The sequence below is a fragment of the Anabrus simplex genome, chromosome 10 (genome assembly GCF_040414725.1).
Source record: "Anabrus simplex isolate iqAnaSimp1 chromosome 10, ASM4041472v1, whole genome shotgun sequence".
Taxonomy (NCBI): domain Eukaryota; kingdom Metazoa; phylum Arthropoda; class Insecta; order Orthoptera; family Tettigoniidae; genus Anabrus; species Anabrus simplex.
Genome location: NC_090274.1, coordinates 30,950,778 through 30,972,592, shown reverse-complemented (window position 1 = coordinate 30,972,592; position 21,815 = coordinate 30,950,778). Strand labels below are relative to the sequence as shown.

General features: G+C 39.1%; 2 protein-coding genes across 2 annotated transcripts in view; one reads left to right on the top strand and one right to left on the bottom strand.

Moving 5' to 3' along the window:
* Window positions 1–5,579: 5,579 nt before the first annotated feature.
* On the bottom strand, window positions 5,580–7,527 carry Rrp42 (exosome complex component Rrp42). Its single transcript, XM_067154184.2, has one exon. It carries the CDS (start codon window positions 7,411–7,413, stop codon window positions 6,523–6,525), a length of 891 nt encoding a protein of 296 aa, XP_067010285.2. The 5' UTR covers window positions 7,414–7,527; the 3' UTR covers window positions 5,580–6,522.
* Window positions 7,528–7,819: 292 nt separating this feature from the next.
* The window catches only part of msl-2 (male-specific lethal 2), a 42,560-nt gene continuing 28,564 nt past the window's right edge, over window positions 7,820–21,815 (top strand). Inside the window, exon 1 of the mRNA XM_067154343.2 lies at window positions 7,820–8,760. Coding sequence (XP_067010444.2) covers window positions 8,020–8,760 — 741 coding nt within the window. The 5' untranslated portion in view covers window positions 7,820–8,019. The remainder of the gene's footprint in view (window positions 8,761–21,815) is intronic.

The window sequence follows — 21,815 nt, the reverse complement described above, 5'->3', positions numbered from 1 at the left end:
GTACTCTACTCTCATCTCTCTGAGTCATTGTCCAGGTTTTTGCTGCATATGTCATTATAGGTAAGTAATATTCCTTTTACACTACTTCTTTAGCGTTCATTGGTACATCTTTGTTCCATATTAATCTCCGTACCTAGTGGTAAAAGGCACTCCCCAGTTGTATCCTTCTACTACTAATAATAATACACGGCCAGACAAAAAAAATCGAAGCATCCAGAAGGAGAGGAGGAAACCAAATAAAACTTCATGTGTTGAGAGGATATCTGATGCTATTTCAAAACTGAACTCCAAGGCACACCAGCCCTGAAGGATTCGTTGTGCTGATTGTACGTTACCTCTTAATCTGTAGGCTTTCAGGCTGAACAATGGCCACTTGGCTACCCAATGGCCCCTTGCACCAGGTTTATTTATTTATTATTTTATTTCATGCGATAATAACCCTTTGCCCACTATGAAACACATTACTCTTCCGCATTTAAGTATTCCTTCTTGAACATCTTGTTTACACTTATTCAGGACTGATCTATGTTTTAACCAAATGTTCCCACCTTGTGTAGTATGTGCTGGAACATTTGCATAGCTTTGCTATGTCACTCGCCTTCTTGGACCATGTGTCAAGTTATCTGGTGCAAGCTGCACACTGTCAGTTATTCAGGCTAATGAGGGGAAGGTCATACACAAAACATCAAAAAACATGGATAATCCAATTCAATGAAAATTTATGGAATAACTCGGCTTTCTTTGTATATATATTGCAACAGCAATGGTAACTTCTTCATCATCATCCATGTCCCAATCCAGTCGCCCGGGTTTGGTTACCAAGCCTCCTCCACTCCTTTCTGTCCTTCCACTTTTCCTGCTCCATTACTTCCGCCACATCCAATCCAGCTTCTCTAATGTCCTTCCAAATCTGATCCATCCACCTTCTTCTTGGTCTTCCAACTGGTCTCTTTCCCTTAACTTCTCTTTTCAATTCCCTCCTTGTTACCCGTTCCTTTCCCATGTCCGAACCATCTCAGTCTTGCTTTCTGTACTAACGGATCTATATTTAGCTCTTCTCTGATTTTAATATTTTGAATTCTATCTCTTCTTGTCTTTTCAACTGATGTTCTTAAAAATTTCATTTCTACTGCTTGGATCTTACAATCTTGTCTCTTATTAGTTACCAGCGTTTCTAGTCCATATGTTACAATTGGTATGAAATACTGTTTATATAATGTTAATTTTGTTCTCTTGGGTACTTTGTCATCCCATAAAAGCTCTCTGACTTGATGATAAAGTGTTGTACCTTTACCTAGTCTGTTATTAATTTCATTACTTCCATTAATAATACTACCCAGATATGTAAACTGTTCTACATTCTCTTAACCGTTCTCCGTCTATGTTCACTTGGCTTCTCTTTTTCTCTTTTTCCACAGTGCATGACTACACTTTTCTTTTTACTAATTACCATTCCAGACTACTTCAGATTTTCATTCCGAACATCCAGTGTTCTTTGTACTTCCTTTTCTCCCATTCCCCAAATCACCACATCATCTGCAAATACCAAAGCATTCACTTCATCACTACTAATACTCTGTTTTACACGTTTTATGATTTCATCCATCAATATAATAAGCAACAATGGCGACAGTGCACTCCCTTGCTTGAGACCTTTTTTTGTATAAAATGTTTCAGAGTCACCACTCCCCACTTGTACACTGCTTTTATTCTCATGATACAACATTTTTATCTTGTTAATTAATGATTTTGGTACATTCCTTTTCAGTAGGCATTCCCATACATGTTTTCTATTAACTGTATCATAAGCTTTTTCCAAATCCAAAAATAAGAAGATGATTTCCTCGTTTCCTTTCCTTCTTCCGTTCCCTTTTCAGTTGAACCACTGTAGAAATATGACATCTAACTCTTCATATATACACTTTTTAAAATTTCTACATAGTAAAGGTAGACAAATGAACCTGAGTGTAGTTTCTAAAAGTAGGAAAGGTCATAATATGAAGATAAAGTTGGAATTTTAGAGGACAAATTGGAGCAAATATTCATATTTGTTTATAAAATACCCCCAAAAGAAAATATTTTATTATTAACAGAATATACCTGAAAGCTCCTTTACATGGGTAGTGGTTCCCGAGTGAAGGAAATCCCACTGAAATCCAGTATGCAGTGTCTGTTCTGGTTAGGGGCAGCCTCACTGAAACCAGGCAGTTAAGTATAAAATGGTTTTGGGTGTGGAAAGCCCATCGTAATAATAGCCTATATGAACCGTCAAAGCGGATCAGGACAAGGAGAGGGTGAAACTACTATCAATTCTCTAATTTAGGTTTTCCATTCTGACCTTTCTCACATCTTCGTTTCTCAATCTGTCTTAAATATTGCCATTGATGCTTTCACGACCCGTGCTTATAGACATGGTATAGGCTTTAGGGCTGAAGCCGTGTGAAGAAAATAAGGTGAAATTCTTTACGTTTCGCAGAAAACTGTGCTCTGCGTCATCAGATGAAAATCTCCACTGTCCACGGGCCTAAAGAATTTCACCTTATTTTCTTGACACGGCATAAGCCCAAAAGCCTATATCATGTCTTAAATATGTCATTTGCTGGCATATAAAAGAACTCCTGGAGGACAAAATTCTGGCACCTCGGTGTCTCCAAAATCATTAAAAGCAGTTTAGTGGTACGTAAAAACAATATAACCTTATCAACAATCTGTGTTCCTTTGTCTTTCCTATCATACTTCTTAGGATTTCATTTTGCTAGCCTGAATTCTACTCTCCTTCCTACCTGTCCAGATCTCAGTCGCAAAGATCAATAGAGTGCATAATACATTTTGTACATTATCTCTTTACACTTTCTTGGTATTTCCTTATTCTAGACAAGGTTTCTTACACTCTGGTAGAATGCACTGCGCTGTTGCACCCTCTTGCCATAGTATTTAATTCCACAATTACTTTTCCCCTTGTGTTCTACTTTTGACAATCCCCCCATGTCCAGTCTTGTATTCTGCATTAATTCACTCCCAATGTATTTGAAACTGTCAACAATTTCAAGGCTTTGAACACCAATTTTCACATTACTTTACCCATGTCTTCCTCCTCTTGATGTCACCATGGTCTTGCTTTTCTCTGCACTAATTTTCATACTATACTTTTCAATTTTGTCGTTCAGTAATTCTTCTCTATTCGTTCCCCAGACCACAGCATTGTCTGCATATAGTAATAACTTCATCTCACTATTCCCATATACGTCTTTTGTCTCCTTTACAAATTTATCCATAACCATTAGAAACAAAAGAAGTAACAGCACACTCCGCTGTCTTAGTCCAGTTTAATTCTAAACTATTACATTCCACCAAATAATATTAAATTAATAATTAATGTTATTAGCTTTAGGTCCCACTAACTACTTTTACGGTTTTCGGAGACGCCGAGGTGCCAGAATTTAGTCCCGCAGGAGTTCTTTTACGTGCCAGTAAATCTACCGACATGAGGCTGACGTATTTGAGCACCTCCAAATACCACCGGACTGAGCCAGGATCAAACCTGCCAAGTTGGGGTCAGAAAGCCAGCGCCTCAACCGTCTGAGCCACTCAGCCCGGCAATATTAAATTAAAATAGCCAAAACAAGCAACTAGCACTCTGGCAGAAGTGTCCGATTATGTAGCTCAGATCCAGCCAACAGAACAGAAATGGCAAAGCCACCGTAATTCACGGTAGAGCATAGAAGGCTAAATCCGAAGTCTGTAGATTCACTTTCCACTGAAGTCCAGTCATCCATTTATGTTCTATACTTACCATATACAATGTGTACTTAACAGGGCCTAATCTTAAAATCTATTTTACTGTAGGTACTGTACAATGCAGTTGTGAAAATGAAATGTTAAGTCACGAGGTTCTCCTAGCAGAGTGATTCTATTGCTTGTTTACATTAAGCTGTAGTAAATAAAACTACTCTCACTGGATTAATAATTCACTAAATCTTAAATGAAACGAGATAAAGGGAGCGATTTAAAGATAATTTGCAGCATAAGATTTTGCAAAGATATAATGTTCCCTGAGCCGAGTTTCTTTTGTCACTGGCTGCTCATCAAGGTGGTTTAAGTTTTGAAACAAGGCCAGTCCATGTGAAATTAGTGAGTTTGATTTTTAGGACGTCTATTTTTTCAGCTCTGCGATACTACTGATCAACAAAACTATTGTTTCCCTTGTAAATGTTGTTTCATTTTATTGATTAGCTAATTTCACAAAGAACTGCTGGATTTTTCCAGTATTCACTTGCATATTTTGACAATAACAATATTCTTACTTATATGCACCGCAACATTAACTACATCATTTCCCCGGACAAGTTGGCCTTGCGGTTAGGACCGCACAGCTGTTAGCTTGCATCCAGGATATAAGAGGGTTTGAACCCCATCGTCGCCAGTCCTGAAGATGAGTTTACCATGGTTCCCAATTTTCACACAAAGCAAATGCTGGGTCTGTACCTTAATTAATAAGGCCACGGCTGCTTTCTTCGCTCTCCTAGCAACAATTGGTAGCGTGACTGACAGCCACGAAAGCTTCCACCTTAGCCGCTAGCAACAAAATAGAATCTTTCAGAGACTGCAGTGGATCCACTATCAACCCCCCTGCAGTACGTACAAGCAAGTTCTACAAATAATTATTGTTCCTGCTGTTGACCTATCCAACAACTGTAAAAGAGGAGCTAGCTTAGATTTAGGTTATATATAATTTTTTTTTTTTTTTTTTTTTTTTTGGCAAAGGTACACAAATCCTCCTCAGCCAAGACGAGCAAAGTGTGCCACGCATGATGATGATGTCTTCTCTCGAGCCATTTACGTTACTTCCACACCTGATAACAAACTGCTGCCTAAACACTTCTTCAAGGTGTGTAGCCTGGTTACGTGAACGAATTGGATCCACGAAATGTCACTGTAATATTTGTCCCAAATGGAAAACAGTAATTGCTTTTACTCAAATAAAGTGAAAAATCTGCGGTAAATGAAGAAATAGAGTCATTACTAGAGAAATATCTAAAGAAATATGTACACATACTTACGGGCTGTAGACAGGACTCCCTTATGTTGCATTCCGCTGCTCGTGCTGTCTTTTGTTTCTTTCTTGAGGTCCAGGGCTAGATTCGACAAATGGGAGTGCTATGTCTGTGAATTCTCATTATCTTTGTCCATATGACTAGCGCGGACAGTTCAAACAGAAAAACAGCAGGATCCCTGGACCAATAAATATATAACTTTTTGTTGAAAGGAAAATAGCACGATCCTTGAACCAATAAATATATCACTTAATGAACGAGTTAGGGCAAAAAACGAATGAGCAACAAGAAGAAAACGCCTAATTCAAACAACTTCAGCGAGCAAAGACATCACACACGAAAGTGTTAGACAAACAAAGCACATACAGAAAGGGCTGCGACGTAGCAGAAAAAATAGTTGTAAGGTAGTAAAGTAAGTATCCACATTATTCTCTAGAAGTAAAATATTTTGTAGTATTTCTTAATTTACTGCAGATTTTACACTTTGAGTAAAAGCAATTTTTTTTTTTTTTTTGCTTTACGTCGCACCAACACAGATAGGTCTTATGGCGATGATGGGATAGGAAAGGCCTAGGAATGGGAGTGGCCTTAATTAAGGTACAGCCCCAGCATTTGCCTGGTGTGAAAATGGGAAACCACGGAAAACCATCTTCAGGGCTGCCGACAGTGGGGCCTGAACCCGCTATCTCCTGATTACTGGATACTGGCTGCACTTAAGCGACTGCAACTATCGAGCTCAGTAAAAGCAATTATTATCTTCTATTTGGGATAAATATTACAGTGACAATTCGTGGATCCAATTCGTTCACGTAACTGTGTAGCCTATATTGTACAGTCTCTCGAAGGTAGTGTTTCCTCATGTAGCGGGGACAATGTTTCACGTCACACCATTAGCCTACAGCAAAGGAGTTTTTACAGTTTTATAGTTGGTAAGGATATCTTTGTGTGTTGAATTTTGACAGCAACACCACATTTAATAAATTTCAACCAACGGCAGTGGATTTCCACTTGAGATATAAGACAAATGCTGCACTATTTCTGATATTTTGCTATAAAATGAAATATATTTCCAGGGTATGATAGGGCCTATTTACTTATTTCTCCATACAGTGGTGAAGTTCTCTTGGTCCTCTCTTACACTACCATTTGCAATATACATATCTTTCTCTCTCTCTCTCTCGCACATGTTAGGATTTCAAAGATTCACATTCCTAAATTGTGTAATTCACGCAGAGGGAAAATTGTATACCTTTACCATATTTTTAAAGAAAACAACCAACCGTTTCATACAGAATTTTCTTTTGGAAAATTCCCAGACTTCAGTATTTTTCATCATTGTAGAATGTTTTAAATTTAAGGAATATTAAGGAAACAAACACTGTTCACAGGCAAAGTAGATTTGACATCTCCAAAATTGAAAACATAAAATCAGCAGCTCAGCAATCACAATGTTTATTCATTTAATGTATCACTGGAGAAAACCGTATCTCTTCCTGGCAGCCTGCTTGCTTACACCTCGCTGTTTTTCTTCCCTCTCTAGAGCATTCATCAAAGCTTTGTTAAGATCTACACCAATTGGCTGACCAACCGTAAGCGTTTCCAACAGAGTCTGAGGGTGAATGCTACCTACACCAGTCTTGAAAACAGAGAGTATTAAGGAGTTCTTTGAAACAGATATCACAATACTGGCAGCACTACAAGTCTCTTCTTCTGCAGTGGGATCTACAACACAGTGATCGCCAATCTTGCAGAGTGTTACAAGGCAGGGAGCATTTTCAACATTCAAGCGCTGAGACTGAAATGGGTCATCTGATAACTGAAGTTCCACTTGACCACCATCCATAGCAGCTGCTGAGACCAGAGGAACACGCGTATTGTGTAGACCAGCCTTCACTGCAAGCGATACTGCGTCAAATAAATTGCCCCCACATTCAAGAATCAATATATCCACATACAGTTTCCAGCACTGTTGTCCAGGCAATATACATAATGGTCGCAGATCAAATGCTTGAGGAGATTCATACGCCCTGGCTAAGCCGCAACTTATTTCGGTTCCAAGCTCCTCACCACCGCGACCTTCAAAGGCAGGTGTCGCATTTGCCGAACAGTCTACGAAAAATTCTATTTTACCTTCATACGGTCTACCGGGATAAGGGACATCGATCTCTGTCTTAACTCCAACCAAGATATCCGTATTAGCCAGTCTCAAACGAGCTGAACCACTGGCGTGGCTGACGATATCTGTCTCGAGTTCCATAGGCCTATAATCACGCCGTGTCCTTCCATCAGTTCTGAAGTCATCTTCAACACCGTGTAGTATAAACGTCTTTTCTGCCTCACTCAGCAATAAAACAGCCATACTCTTAAATATTATGTCCACTTGGTATCGCAATCAATTCAAAAAACATGCAAAGGATGGTGGTTACATACTTCACATAACCTAACCTTAGCAAACCAACAGCAACACCTTAGATCTCGCGGTAAGCGCTACTCTTTTATTCCTCGTACGGTACTCCTTGCTCGTCCACTCCCAAAGAGCACAAAAAACAGATTCGCACATTCGCATGTATTTTAACATGATCTTAAATTTCATTTGTTATACCGTACTGTATACTTTATACTTATACTATCAGAATAAGTACAGTGAACTATTGATCTCGTTTTCCAATTGTTTAAATAGGGTAGTATTTTTTAAATAATTTGAGGATGCTTTGAAATCAGCGCCAGAATGATTTTCGCATGTTGGTGACAGTGGCCGGGTTTTAATGGTTTATTGGTTTACTTCTGCTATGTTGTGAAGTACTCCGATTTATGTTCATTTTGGTGTAAACAATAATGTTTATTTACAACAGTGGTTGCCAGAACCACGTTCTTTATAATGAAGCTTCAAGGACGCAATAAAGAAGCATCCATGGGTCCAAGGATTATTAGACATCCACATTAATAACCGTGTCCGATAGGAACAATGAATGCTACTAGTTTGTATGTGTCAACATGTAGACTTGTCCTTCAGGCTGATGTCGAGGACTCTTCGTCATGGACAGATCTCTACCGGCTTGTGCCGTACTTAAGACAATCATTATCGTGCACCGTGTGTGGCAATTTGTTGATCGAACCGTACACTCCGACAGAAACGAACTGTCAACATCATGTATGCCGGTCGTGCAAAGGAGGTCGGAAAAAGTTAAAACCTTCGTGTAGTTGGTGTAAAAATTATGACAAATATGTTGAAAATGTTCAGTTGCGAATACTTCTTCAGTGCTATAAGAAATTATGTGAATATGTTTCTAGTACAGCAATATATCGTAGTTTGTTAGTGAATGCAGCAACTTCGGGAAGCAACGGTGGAAATGGGGGTGGAACGTCTAGTCTTATGGATCTCATTCAAGAAGGAGCAGGGTTTAAAGATGAATACAAGTGTACCACAGGCTTATCGAAGTCTGCATATAGTATCTTGCCATGTGTTTACACCAGCACATCAACACAAACTCAGACTGCTCTTGCTTCAGCAGCGTTGACATCTGTAGTGGATTCAAATTCTGCGATGGAAGCCCAGGCCATTCGTACTGTCTCAAATGGCTCTTCGTTATATTCTGTGATGTGTGCTGGGAATGGTAATAAGATAACTATCAAGAGGAAGGCTACAGATCTTGAGGCAGAGATTGCTGATGGTAGCAGCTGCAGTGCTGATGGAACTCTGCCTCTGGTATAGTAAATAATATTACTAGTTAGGTGAGACATGATTTCTGACATTTACTATCCGTTGAATACAAAGTTTGACTGTTATTCTTACTGTCCCCTTCCATCAGGTATCTGGATCATGTCTAATCTAATTGGTAATTCTTAAAATTTAAGATTTACTGTGCTGTTGAAACTGCCACAGAATTAATAACTCTGTGGTAAATGAACTTCACAAATATAATTAGCATATATGTTGTTCTGAGCCCTACATAAAATAAAATAAAAATTTGTGAGCATAAACTACTAGCCTACATGCTTCAGTAATTCTTGGTGAAAGTATTTAGTAGCCATAGGAGCTTATAGAAGAATTGATATTGAACAAATTGTGGTGTTGATTTTTAGTTTCAAGTTAATATATATTCCCTAGGCTAGCTCCGTAAGAGCACACTGCAGTGCTATGTTGTTAGCTCCGTACTTGCTCAGAGAGTGCTATCAGCTGTTGATGTAAATATTGCAGAAGCTGATTTGCACTTGTCTTGGCTAGTAACAAAACTCATTGATCCAACATGTCAGGGTGCTTAGCATAGAATCTTTTTAAGGGAGGCAGGGCAACTGTTTTGTGACAGGCCATTCACCTAATTGTTAACACATTTTTTGTTCCTCAGTTGGTAATGAAATCTGTATTTGTTGAATTGCGGCAATAATGTTATATTGACCTAATTTCAACTAGTTGCAATGTTCTTTCAGCGGGCTGCTTGGGAAAATTTTGCCTGTTCTGTTCTGTTATTATTAAATACCGGTAATAATAATAAATAAATAATATTATTAGTTAAACCAATGGCCTGTCACAAATTGATGAGAGCAGCATTAATTCACTATAGGAGCCGCAAAGTTAATATGCATGTTCCATCTGAAGTGCACAAATCTAACCGTAGCATGATTGCCTTTTGATTATTCTTAGTTGCTGCACCTGGAGCGCTTACATCGCTGTACCTTTTTCCTTGTAAGATGCTAATTAATTTATTATTTAACCACCTATTGAATACATTATAAGGGTAAGGGTGTAGCCTGTTCTGCCCGAAGGCAGGTTCGAACCTCCTCAGAGGTGTGCCTGAGCTGGAATTTACATACAGTAGGGTGGCCAATTCCTTTCCGCTCCTCCATTCCCTTAACCCCCACCAACATCGCGTGGCACCCCATCCAAATCTTGACCACGCCCAATGTTGCTTAACTTCGGATATCTCATGGGATCCAGTGTTTCAACACGTCTACGGCCATTGGTGAATACATTATAGTCTTATACAATTAGGATTTGATCCTTATTACCTTATGAAATATGAGACATGTTTTGCCTTTCATTAAAGGCATCTTCAGTCATTGTACCTCCTCAAGGTTAAATCACGCACCTGATTTATAATTAAAATATAATTATATACTTAAAATAGGAGCAGTCTAAAGGAAAATTGAATAACAATTTTTGGTATTATTGTAAATAACAACAATATCAGCCGTTGGCTGTCGGTTAATAGTTGTGACAAAGGTGCATAATACAGTGCTTAGTAGCAGTGGTATGTTTTGAATCTTTAAATATTACAATGTTTTGGAATGTTAGGAAAAACAATCCAGCAATATGAGAATGTTAATTGAGACCTTATTCAGAAGTAAAGTCGTAAAAATTGAAAAACTATCTGGTTGAAGTCTTAGGTTCGAGATTTTTGGCTTGCAATAAGTAATTGTTGATTTAACATTTAGCGTAAACTGACAACTTGATTGCAGTATCTTAACTTGTTACAAACATAAAATAGGAGCAGTCGAAAAGCAAGATTTAATAAACAATTTTTGCTACTATTGTGAATAACAACAATAACAGCCGTTATCTGTTGATAAATAGTTGTGTCGAGGGTACATTTATAAGGTAATAAGGATCAAATCCTAATTGTATACGACTATAATGTATTGAATAGATGGTTAAATTTATTTATTTATTTATTTATTTATTTTTGCTAGTGGCTTTACGTTTCACCAACACATATAGGTCTTATGGCGACGATGGGATAGGAAAGGCTTAGGAGTTGGAAGTGGCTGTGGCCTTAATTAAGGTGTGAAAATAGGAAACCATGAAAAACCATCTTCAGGGCTGCCGACAGTGGGATTCGAACCCACTATCTGGCGGATGCAAGCTCACAGCCGCGCTCCCGTAACTCGCCCGGTAAATAATAAATTAATTATCATCCTACAAGTACAGTGGAACCTTGAATTGTGAGCATAATTCGTTCCGGCAACATGCTTGTAATCCAAAGTGCTCGTATATCAAAGCAAGTTTTCCCATAAGAAACAATTGCAACGCGGATGGTTCGTCCACAACACAAAAATATTTATTCGCATACCATTTCTGAAACAAAATACAACTTAAAACAAATTAAACTGCACTTTACCTTACAATAGGATTATTGTTGGTGTGCGGGAGACGAGAGATGGCATGAGAAGAGTTACTGTTTAGCACGAATTTCACTAACAGAATCACTGCTATCTGTTGGCTCACTGGAATTGTTTCATCTTCGTGCAACTTTAACGACGTACATGTCCAGTGACTGTTGCTTTTGCCTCTTTTTGGGGATTTCATGAAAATGTGACATTGTCATTGAACTGATTCATCGCTCGTAGTGCTGCAGCCTTATTTGGGTGGTATTTTTCTACAAAATTTTGCATCGTTTCCCCACATTTGGCACTTCTCCCGAATCTCAGTTGAAGTGAGAGATTCCATTGACTTTTCCTCCTCCTCTTCCCCGCGCGGAGATCTCCTCCATAACCTCCTCCTGTTGTTCGCGATACAGGTCCATCAGTTTGTTGGTGGACAGTTCAGGCTATGTTCTTCCACCAGCTCTCGAATGTCTGCGTCATTCACCTCCAACCCCATAGTCTTCCCTAAGGACACAATTCCAGATGAATGGTTTTGACATGGGATGTTAGACACCTGTATGCCATTTCACAGCCTAACCTCGCATTGACGTTGGTGATCCTGCTGAATGTCATGTGACATTTGAGCCGAGCATGTTGGATCGCTAAGCTAACTTTTGCCACCAGGCATGGAAGTTTTACCTTTGTAGCTATCCAGGACGTGGAGACCAATAAAGTGTGCAATCTTTTCGTGCACCTTTTACAGTGATTTTTTCCAACAGTTGGTAGATTTGTCCTCCCTCCCTAAGGAAATGAGTAATTCATGTACTCTCGTGGTTGTAGCTCGTGATCGTTACTGAAGTTGTACCGCGTACTTTCGTCGACGACCGGCGGGACTTTATTGACAGCTAGTGGCAATATAAACACAGTAATAGAACCTGTTTCTCCTCACTGTACCAATAGGATGCATTCATTTGTCTCATTCTCCAATAACAGTGGGACAGTAGCATACCGACATTTGCATGTCTGTTCCACCTGAAGTGAACACTGCAAAATTCAGTGCCATTCAGAAGCTTATAGCGGTCTTTGTAACTACTGCTGCTAGTCGTCTGCTGTGCTCGTGTTTCTGTACTGTGTGCATCAGCAACGGTTACATTCACCTGGATAAATAAGAATGAGGAATACATTGTCTTCCATTTTGATTTCTGGTTAATAACCACTACTCAGGGACAGTTTTTTTTGGTATTAGCTATAAACTCAAATTATTTCTGCAAGTGGCAGGAATAATTATATACACGATTCATATCATTAGGAACTTGATTAAAGTCACAAATTTTCACAAAATTAAGATACTTCTATGACAAAGCTAAATATCCACATTGAATACAAATACCTTTTTCTAATTTAAGTTTTTAATTGATTGATTTTGCACTGTAAAGGCTTGTGGTTATCCGTTTCCAATGCAGAGTGTTGGAGATTTTTCTCAAAATTCAACGTAATACTGTCCGATAGGAGAAGGTGAATGAAAGAAGACAGTACTGTTACCTATATTGTCTCCTAGAGTTTGGTGATCCAAAATAAAAGGGACTTCTGTATGTCATAATATTTTGTGAATATATATGAAAATGAAAATCACAGCCTGTTTCCAGTCATTCGACTAAGTCAACAATGGAATGAATGAAGCCTCCTTCTAGCGGTGAGGATAGGAATTGTGCCGGTTGCTGAAGCCTGTTGCACTCCTCTGGAGCAATGATTAATGGTTGACTGATGAAATGGTATTGAAGAGTGTTGCTGGAATGGAAGATGACAGGGAAAACCAGAGTATCTCACTAAGTATACAAAAGGAGTATTTCATTACCCCACCTATTCAATACAATTAATCCAACGTTTATGTGGTTAAATGAACATAGAAATGATTAGATTTAAAGGGACATGTTTTGCCCTTCTTTTATTGGGCATCAGCAGCCTTATTTAATCTTAAACCAAGCTTTGGTTTGAGGACATTAACACTTATAAAAATTGGAACTGTTGATTTCTTCAAAGTGTTGACACTGTGAAATAGTTATTATACAAAATAAAAATGTTGAGACATAACATGTACAACACATGCTAAAATTACTTTAAACAATTTAAAAATGTTCATCTAAAAAGAAAAGGATTTTGTGTCATATACGATGATTTTTGTTTACTCAACATGATAATTTTAACCCATTCGCCTTCTTTTTGGCCATGTATTTTTAGCTCCTGTGTTGTTCATAAACAAACATAATTCATCCTCAGCTTTTGCGTTTTGTACTGAAGTCTTGGGTTCGATGCGTATTTTCAAACATTTTACGAAGAGGATCCATTTCAGTGTCGACATGTGTTATTTTTAGAATTAATATGACATAATTCTTTTCTTTTTAGACAAACATTTTAAATTGTTTAAAGAAATTTTAGCATGTGTTGTACATGTTATGTCTCAATATTTTTATTTTGTATAATAACTATTCCACAGTGTCAATACTTTTAAGAAATCAACAGTTCAATTTTTATAAGTGATAATGTCCTCAAACCAAAGCTTGTTTTAAGATTAAACAAGGCCGATGATGCCCAATAAAAGAAGGGCGAACAAGGATGAGAGTAATGGTTTGTAAAACCAGAGTACCCGGAGAAAAACCTGTTCTGCCTCCGCTTTGTCCAGCACAAATCTCACATGGAGTGACCGAGATTTGAACCACAGAACCCGGTAGTGAGAGGCCGGCATGCTGCTGCCTGAGCCACAGAGGCTCTTGTGAATATACGAAGGCTATTTTTAAAATTAAGTCCCGTTTGTCAATAGAAACAAAACTAATAATGATATTGTCAAAACCTTGTTATTATCTCCTCTTTATACATTAAGGGGGGAGACCCAGCTTAACAAAGGAAAAAAATAGGTTAATATTCATTTGATTGTTAAATATGCTACCATTGTTGTTGACAATTGCTGCACATATCCCAGTATTGGCATGCTTCCTGGCAACCAGAAGCAACTTCAACAATGTCAGAATTTTTATAATTTAAAATAAAATATTCAAAATTTCCCGCCTTTTTAACAGTATATCACTGTTTCCCTTATAAATTCCAAGTTTATAAGAATTTTCGTACTTTTCCTTTTTTAAAGTGTGAATCAAAACTCCAGCTACAAAATGAACCTCAATCATTAACATAGACTGTGATTTGGATTTTTTGTCGCGTTTTTATTCCGAGCTCCAGAAAATATTAATCGCTTTTTAAATAAAAATGTTATATAAAATCGAATTTAAATCCTATTGATCTGAATGAGGTACAGGATGTAGAACAACATTATGGGAGGAAACTCTGAAAAAATCATAATTATCCGTGAATCAGTAAGAGAGTTATGAAGAAAACCGTGATATATTGTTAAAAAGGCGGGAATTTTTGAACATTTTATTTTAAAATGTTATAATTAGAATTTTGACATTATTGAAGTTGCTTCTGATTGCTCTTGAGCATGCTAATCCTGGGGTATGTGCAGCATTTGTCAACAATGTTTGTACCGTATATAACAATCGAATGAATATTGGCCTATTTTCCCCGTGTTGAGCTAGGTCTCACCCCCCCGCTCGGTGCAAGGTCAGGGCTATGCGGTGGGTGGTCCTTTTGCTCCCATCCAACAGAATGAATTAATTCTCGAGTTTGAGCAGCGGAATGAGGTCGTGCAGTAACAAAACTCCAGATGACAATAGACCACATCGCTTATTCTGTACAGCATACTAATGATTGTCTGCAGCCGACATATTCCTTGCTGTAAAAAATCGAGTCACAGACCTTATTTCACACTCAGCGGTACGCTCAGTTATCTGAAACATTTCAACTGCCCACACTGAAGTATACACAATGATGTTACGACTGCAACTGGTGTTATCTCATGCCCAAGGTATGCCGGTAGACAGCGCTCATGCGTGAGCACATTTCGACAGGCACACTAACTTAACAAAGCCTCATATATATTTCTAAAATTCCTTTCATGTATTCTCCAAAGTAGGTATTGTAAAATTTTTATTACTGATCAGCTTTTATTCATTTAATTGCATTTTTGACTAAAAAAATTGAGGTAAATAACTTTTATTACTCACTGAATTTTGGTATAGGATTAATATTCAGTATTAAAAACCAAACCCCATGGTGCAACAGCCCCGAAAGGCCTTGGCCTACCAAGCAATCATTGCTAAGCCTGAAGGCCTGCAGATTACAAGGTGTAGTGTGGTCAGAAAGACGAATCCTCACAGCTGCTATTCTTGACTTTCTAGACCAGAGCCGCCATCTTACCAGCAGGTAGTTCCTCAATTGTAATCATGTAGGCTGAGTGGACTCAAGCAGCCCAAAGATCCAGGTAAAAATTACTGACCTGGCCGGGATCGAACCCGGCACCTTCGGGTAAGAGGCAGGCACGCTACCCCTACACCGCGGGGTCGGCAATATACAGTATTGGCTCATTAAAATTAATCGCAAGATTTTCACAAACATCCTTACTAGTTTTTAATAGTTAATATGAAATTCTTACACTTAATCACAAGTGTTACAAGGAAAAGTAAGTTGAACTAGCGAATAGTTCCTCAAACTATATTGCTTGGGCATGCTGCAACAGCAGGCACATGATATGGAGGATAAAGGCCGGTTCACACATCTCTGTTTCCGTATCTGCCTTTCCAACAAGAATTTTTTATGCCTGTTCTCACACTTTAGTTCCATGCAGGAAATGCGGTAGTTAAGTGTTCCATGACAAACTGTCAAGGATAGCTATAATTTTGGATGGAGAGGAGGAAGAAATGAGAAACAGTGGGTTCAACCTATTTGAAAAAACACAAGATTAAAAGGAGAATTTTAAGAACTTGATGGATGATGAAATGAAATGAGCAGATATACATTCAGTGTGGTGTTGAAGAAAATGGAACGTTTAGTTGAAGATGACTGACACATTCTAGAGACCTTCAATTGTACTAAAAGAAAGACTGGCAGTATACCTATACTAGATCTATTTAAATTATAATAAAATTAAGTAGGTACATCACTGAAATGAATAAGATTCATGCTCATGTCCAATATTTTGTAAAAAAACACAAACGTAAAATTTACGAGAAAACTTGTAAAAAAATATGTATTTGCAACAATAGGGAAAAATTTAATTGAAATCATGAATTCTTGGGGGTATTGAATTAGTTGTCATGTTACTGAATGGAATTCTACCCAAATTCTGCTATTCGCACACAGATAACCACAGCACTGGAAGAAAAGAGAAAAGTGTGAAGACGGGAAGAGAGAAATTACGTCCGTGGAAACAAGAACGTTTTGCCATCATGGATCTCAAGAAGCACTAAACGTCATGGTGAATACCATCATCGGAAGTGTTGGAATTCATCACTTCATTTACAAAGCAACAATATTTTATATTGTCAGAATATGCCGTCACGTCACGGAAGGTGCCTTCACGATCTGGAGATGTGTAAATCGACCTTAATGCTTTGTTATTGTTTACGCTTTTGTAACTTGGTAAAGGTAAACTTGTGTCCACATCCAGAAGTAGTGCTGCTCTTTTCAGGCATACCCCTGATGGAGGTGTGTTGCATGTACCATTTTAGCCACGTACCAGCCCTCCTGCCATTCTTACCTTTCTGGCAATATTGGAAATTGAACCCGGGCCTCCGAGGACGGCAGCTAATAGCACTAACTGATACGCTATGGAGGCAGACTTCTAACTTAATCACACAATGCTACGAACTGTTCTAACAGCAAAGATAATGTTTCCATTTGGAGTTTTTATTGTAAGTTATTTGGTTTTGAAATCTGTCTGTTGAATTCTAGAAGTGATTTAATAAATTTCATCCAATGGTAGTGGCTTTGATGCAGGTGGTATGGAAAATGTTGGACGATTTATGATACACTCATGTTCATAAAAGGACAGAACACCTTGAAAGACTAGAGATAGGAAGTTCATATTCACAGGGCATGTTCATTAGTATGTTCTGCAGAAACGATTAGCATTTCAGTCTCCTAGGATCACCTTGTGTCCTACTGCCTAGTAAGCACTAGGTCCTCCATGGACACTGATAACTTGTTTCATGCGTGATGGCATTGATGCGTATAAGGCGTAAATGGTGTCCTGGGGTATAGCCATCCATGCTGCATTCACCTGGTTCCACAGTTCATCTTTGGTGGTTGGCATTGGGTCACACCGCCGCACCCGTCGTTTCACCATATCCCACACATTTTCGATTGGCGACAAGTCCGGTGATCGGGTGGGCCAGGGCAACAGTCTGACATCCTGTGACAACAAGAAGGCACATGTCCATGTAGCAACATGTGGTCGCGCTTTGTCCTGCTGAAATATGGTGTCTGGGGTGTTGTGCAGCAAGGGTATGGCTATGGGTCGCAGGATGTCATTCACGTAGGTCAAACTGGTCACAGTGCCCTGGACACGCACCAACTGTGATTTATGGTTATACCCAATAACACCCCACACCATAAGGCCTTGAGTTGGCGCTGAATGTCTTGTGCGAATGCAGTCAATGTGATGCCTCTCCCCCTGTCTGCGGCGAACCAAAATGCTGCCATCATTTTCAAATAAACAGAAGCTGGATTCGTCCAAAAACACTATCTGCTGCCATTCCTGTTCCCAGTGACGTTGTTCCATACTCCATTGCAGTCTAGTATGTTTATGCTCATTACTCAAAGGTAGGCGGAGAAGTGGATGACACGCCAGTAACCCAGACCGTAATAAACGGCGACGGACTGTCACTCCTGATAGTGTACATTGTGTTACACTGTTCCACAGTTGCGCCAGAGCTGAGGAGGATGCAGATCTTTCCTGCAATGCCATTCGAATGAGGTGTCGAGCCTCTCGGCGAGTTGTCTGTGTGGTACAACCGGACCTATCTCGTTGCACTGCCGACACACTTCGTTCCGCATGAACAGCAATTTCCCGGATGGATGCATCGCATTCTCTCATGCCAATAATGCACCCTCTTTCAGCCTCACTCATTTGACGGTACGGTTCTCGCGTACGTCTGCGAGGCATCCTGCACGTCTGCTCAAGTCATACTGATCGATTACCTTCGGTTTATGGCAACAATGAGAGTCGCAGGAACATTTTACCAGTCTGTGGTGGTGCGCCTAGATATTGATGTGGACCTTGAACCTGGGGGCTGACATGGTTCATATGCTAATAATTTCTTCAGAACATACTAATGCACATGTCCTCTGAATATGAACTTCCTATCTCTAATCTTTCAAGGTGTTCTGGTTTTTATGAACATGAGTGTATTTTCGGATGAAAGTAAAGATATTTCTAGGGGTAGGTTGGTAGGTCCATGGCATTGGAGGTGAACACCTGTTTCCTAACTTAAGACTAAGTAAGAGTTCTATAAGTATGAAGTTTATGTAGAGGACCTATTCCCTAGTTGTACTGAACTGCTACTTGTGGTCTGTTGTGTTTCAGTACTGGTACTGTATGCATGTACAATAGGACAATTAAGGAGGAGGAATCAATTTTCTTCCTATAGATTTTTGATTAATGACCACAGAATTGTGCTGGTACATAAGGAAAGTAGGTAAAACTAAGGAATAGTCCCTCAACCTGCACCGCTAGGGTGCGCTGCAATGGCAGGCATACGGCATGGAGGACAATGTTCCATTGTTGCTAGTGCCTTACTAACTTGGTCACACAACGCTACCAGCTGTTGTGTTTAATTCTATGATCTGCATACGTCTTGGCTAGTGACAAAACTGATTGGTCTGGTGTGTAAGGAAAAGCAGGCTATATGATACGCACCTGAAGCGAGACAGTTTGATGTTCTTTTTATGCTAGCGGATTTGTTGCTTGCACAATTATCAATCATTATATCAGCTGTTGATGAGGTGTCTCGTGCAAGGAGATCTTACCAATGTAACCACGACCGATTTGATTAGTTTTCAGCAAACATGCAGGTCATGGCAAGAACTTCCAGTGGTTCACATTGCAAGGTCCAACTCCGACCTAGTTCTGAGGAAAGAGAATTGAATATTCTAAGAGTGCTTCACAAGACTAGCATAGAACACGGAATCGCAGCGAGCAAGCTCACCATTTCACAAGCCCGGGATCCACAAATCGAATCTCACGTCTGGAGTGTTTTGCATCACAAGCACATTAAAGATATGTGCAGTAATATATATTTAACAATTTTGGTTGACTAATGTGCATACTGTCATGAGCTTCTCTGTGAGAAATGTGATAGTTTGTATTGAAAATATGAGTTCCTTATTGTTAAACACCGATTGTTTCAAGAACTAAGTACGGTAGGTAGAGTTAGTTATAATTGATAATTGTGAGTTCGGTGTAACAATGGAATACGAACCATTTCAGGTGGTTTTGTTATATGTTTGGGTTAAAGTATTGTTACCAAAGCATTCATAAAATGCTTTCCACACTATTTTGTTGATATATTTTCTGACATTTATAGTGCGGTATGCATTGTTGTAAGACTTGTGTTGCGACTATGAATTGCTACATGAACCAGGGTGGTTCTAATCATAAAATGAAATGGTGTATGGCTTTTAGTGCCGGGAATGTCCGAGGACATGTTTGGCTCGCCAGGTGCAGGTCTTTTGATTTGAGACCCGTAGACGACCTTTCGCATCGTGATGAGGATGAAATTATGATGAAGACGACACATACACCCAGCCCCGGTGCCAGCGAAAATAACCAATTGTGGTTAAAATTCCCGACCCTGTCAGGAATCGAACCCGAGGCCCCTGTGACCAAAGACCAGCACGCTAACTATTTAGCCATGGAGCTGGACTGATCATAAAAACAAGACAGGTAGTAGTAATTTACACAGCATCTAAATTAGCACACTGAACATCAGCCATGTTTTTGCATACACAATGAGTTCTCAAATTGTTAAAAACACAAACACTAAGGAGTAGTCATCATCATAAACAGTGTTGTGTGCGTTAACTCTATATGAACACGCGGAGAGGTTTCCAATTGAATCCAAACTTTTAGCAGGAAATGTAATGATTGGAAATTGGGTACCATCACTTCTCCTATCCTGCCGGCCAACGTTCTGATCGTGAAATTTTTTTCTGCCAACGGGACTTGAAGCAGCTAATCATAGTGTCGGACCACATAGATATGACGCCTTAACAGTCACGGCCACTGGGTGGGTTTGAGCAGAATGATTGCATAACATTGCTTCCAACATAACATCGGACAAACACGATCTAGTTTTATTCACGTTCACGACTGAGAATACACATTCACAAACGTATATAGAGCTAGTAGTAATGTAGTAACTAATTTGCATGCCAATGCATGGACATGCAGAAATTCTTTTTGATCCAGGTTCTTATGAAACTCAAGGAGAGCGCCTGAAATACTCTAATATCCATCTTTCAAAATTGTGTTACATTGAAGCGTCATAATTTCTCTGTTACTTGACTGGACCCTGCACAAGAGAGAGATAATCCACTTGATAGCCGCCCCTATTAGGGAATCGAAAGATCGGCCTCCTAATCAGTTCACATTTACAGCATTTCTTTTATCTGATTTTTGGATGTAAGCAGGGCTTGAGTTAAAACTCAAGATTAAAATTGCTAACCATTAGGTGGATTTTCTCTTTCAGATTTTTTTGGAAAAAAAAAAGATATCCAATACATGATATTTCAAGTCAGGGAGTACAAAAGGTGTCTAACAATCGCCAATGAATTTTTCAACACGGAGTCCGCTATGGTCTTGATGGCGGTGTCCAGGATTTTGTTTAATCTTAGGAAGTTCAATGTCTACTTGGGAATTGTCCTTCTAGTGCCCATCATAAGGCCAATGATTTCCCATTTTGTATTCTCGTACTTCATTCTGAGATCTTCAATGCATGGATCGTATACGGCCTTTATCTCCTCTCACACTAATCAAGGCTCTTGTTAATTTTCCTAAAAAATGGTGTCATAAAATTGTGTTCAGCACACGCGTCTCACATCACTTCAGCCGCAGCGACAGAGAGTAATTAGGGCCAGCTCTGGGCGGACACAGGGAAGTGTCAGGGCTCGCTAACCTTCCAACACTGAGCTAGATTGGCCTGACCCAAGTGACTTCTAATAAAACCATCCTTGACCAAGGTTTCCAAGACTATATCAACTGACCGCTTGAATGTTATGCATGTGTGGCTCCATGTACGTATGCAAGCAACTTTCCTAATAAAAATTGCAAAACTGTGTCACAGAAACAAAATGTCATATCAGTGTCTCAGTTGACAGTTAAGTAATTTGTGACTAGGTCTCATAGCCCAAATACGGAGTATCAAGAGATTACATGTGACAAAACAAATCCAAAAGTTCCGCCAAACAGGTGATAGGACCATTCAAAGTTATGCATCAGTGTAACTTAAATAATTATATTTTATTATTTTCAAGGAAGTTGTAATATTTTCATTTGCAGTGGTAGTGATTATTGTCTTAAGCGGAAGTACAACTAGGCAACCATTATCTATATAACACTAATTAGAGAGAAGAAAATGGAACTCGATCCGACACTTCAAAAAATGAAGGAAAGACAAGGACCACGAAGGCCGTGGAAATAAAAGACTCTCTAGGCCTCCATACGTAACACCGTCGGGGTCGGAAATGAACAAGACTTGACTAAGGGAGGTCAGATAGGATAGATGAAAGTGA

Excerpts from the sequence above, each read along its gene's own strand:
- Rrp42 (XM_067154184.2), bottom strand. The coding sequence starts at position 7,413 with ATGGCTGTTTTATTGCTGAGTGAGGCAGAAAAGACGTTTATACTACAC.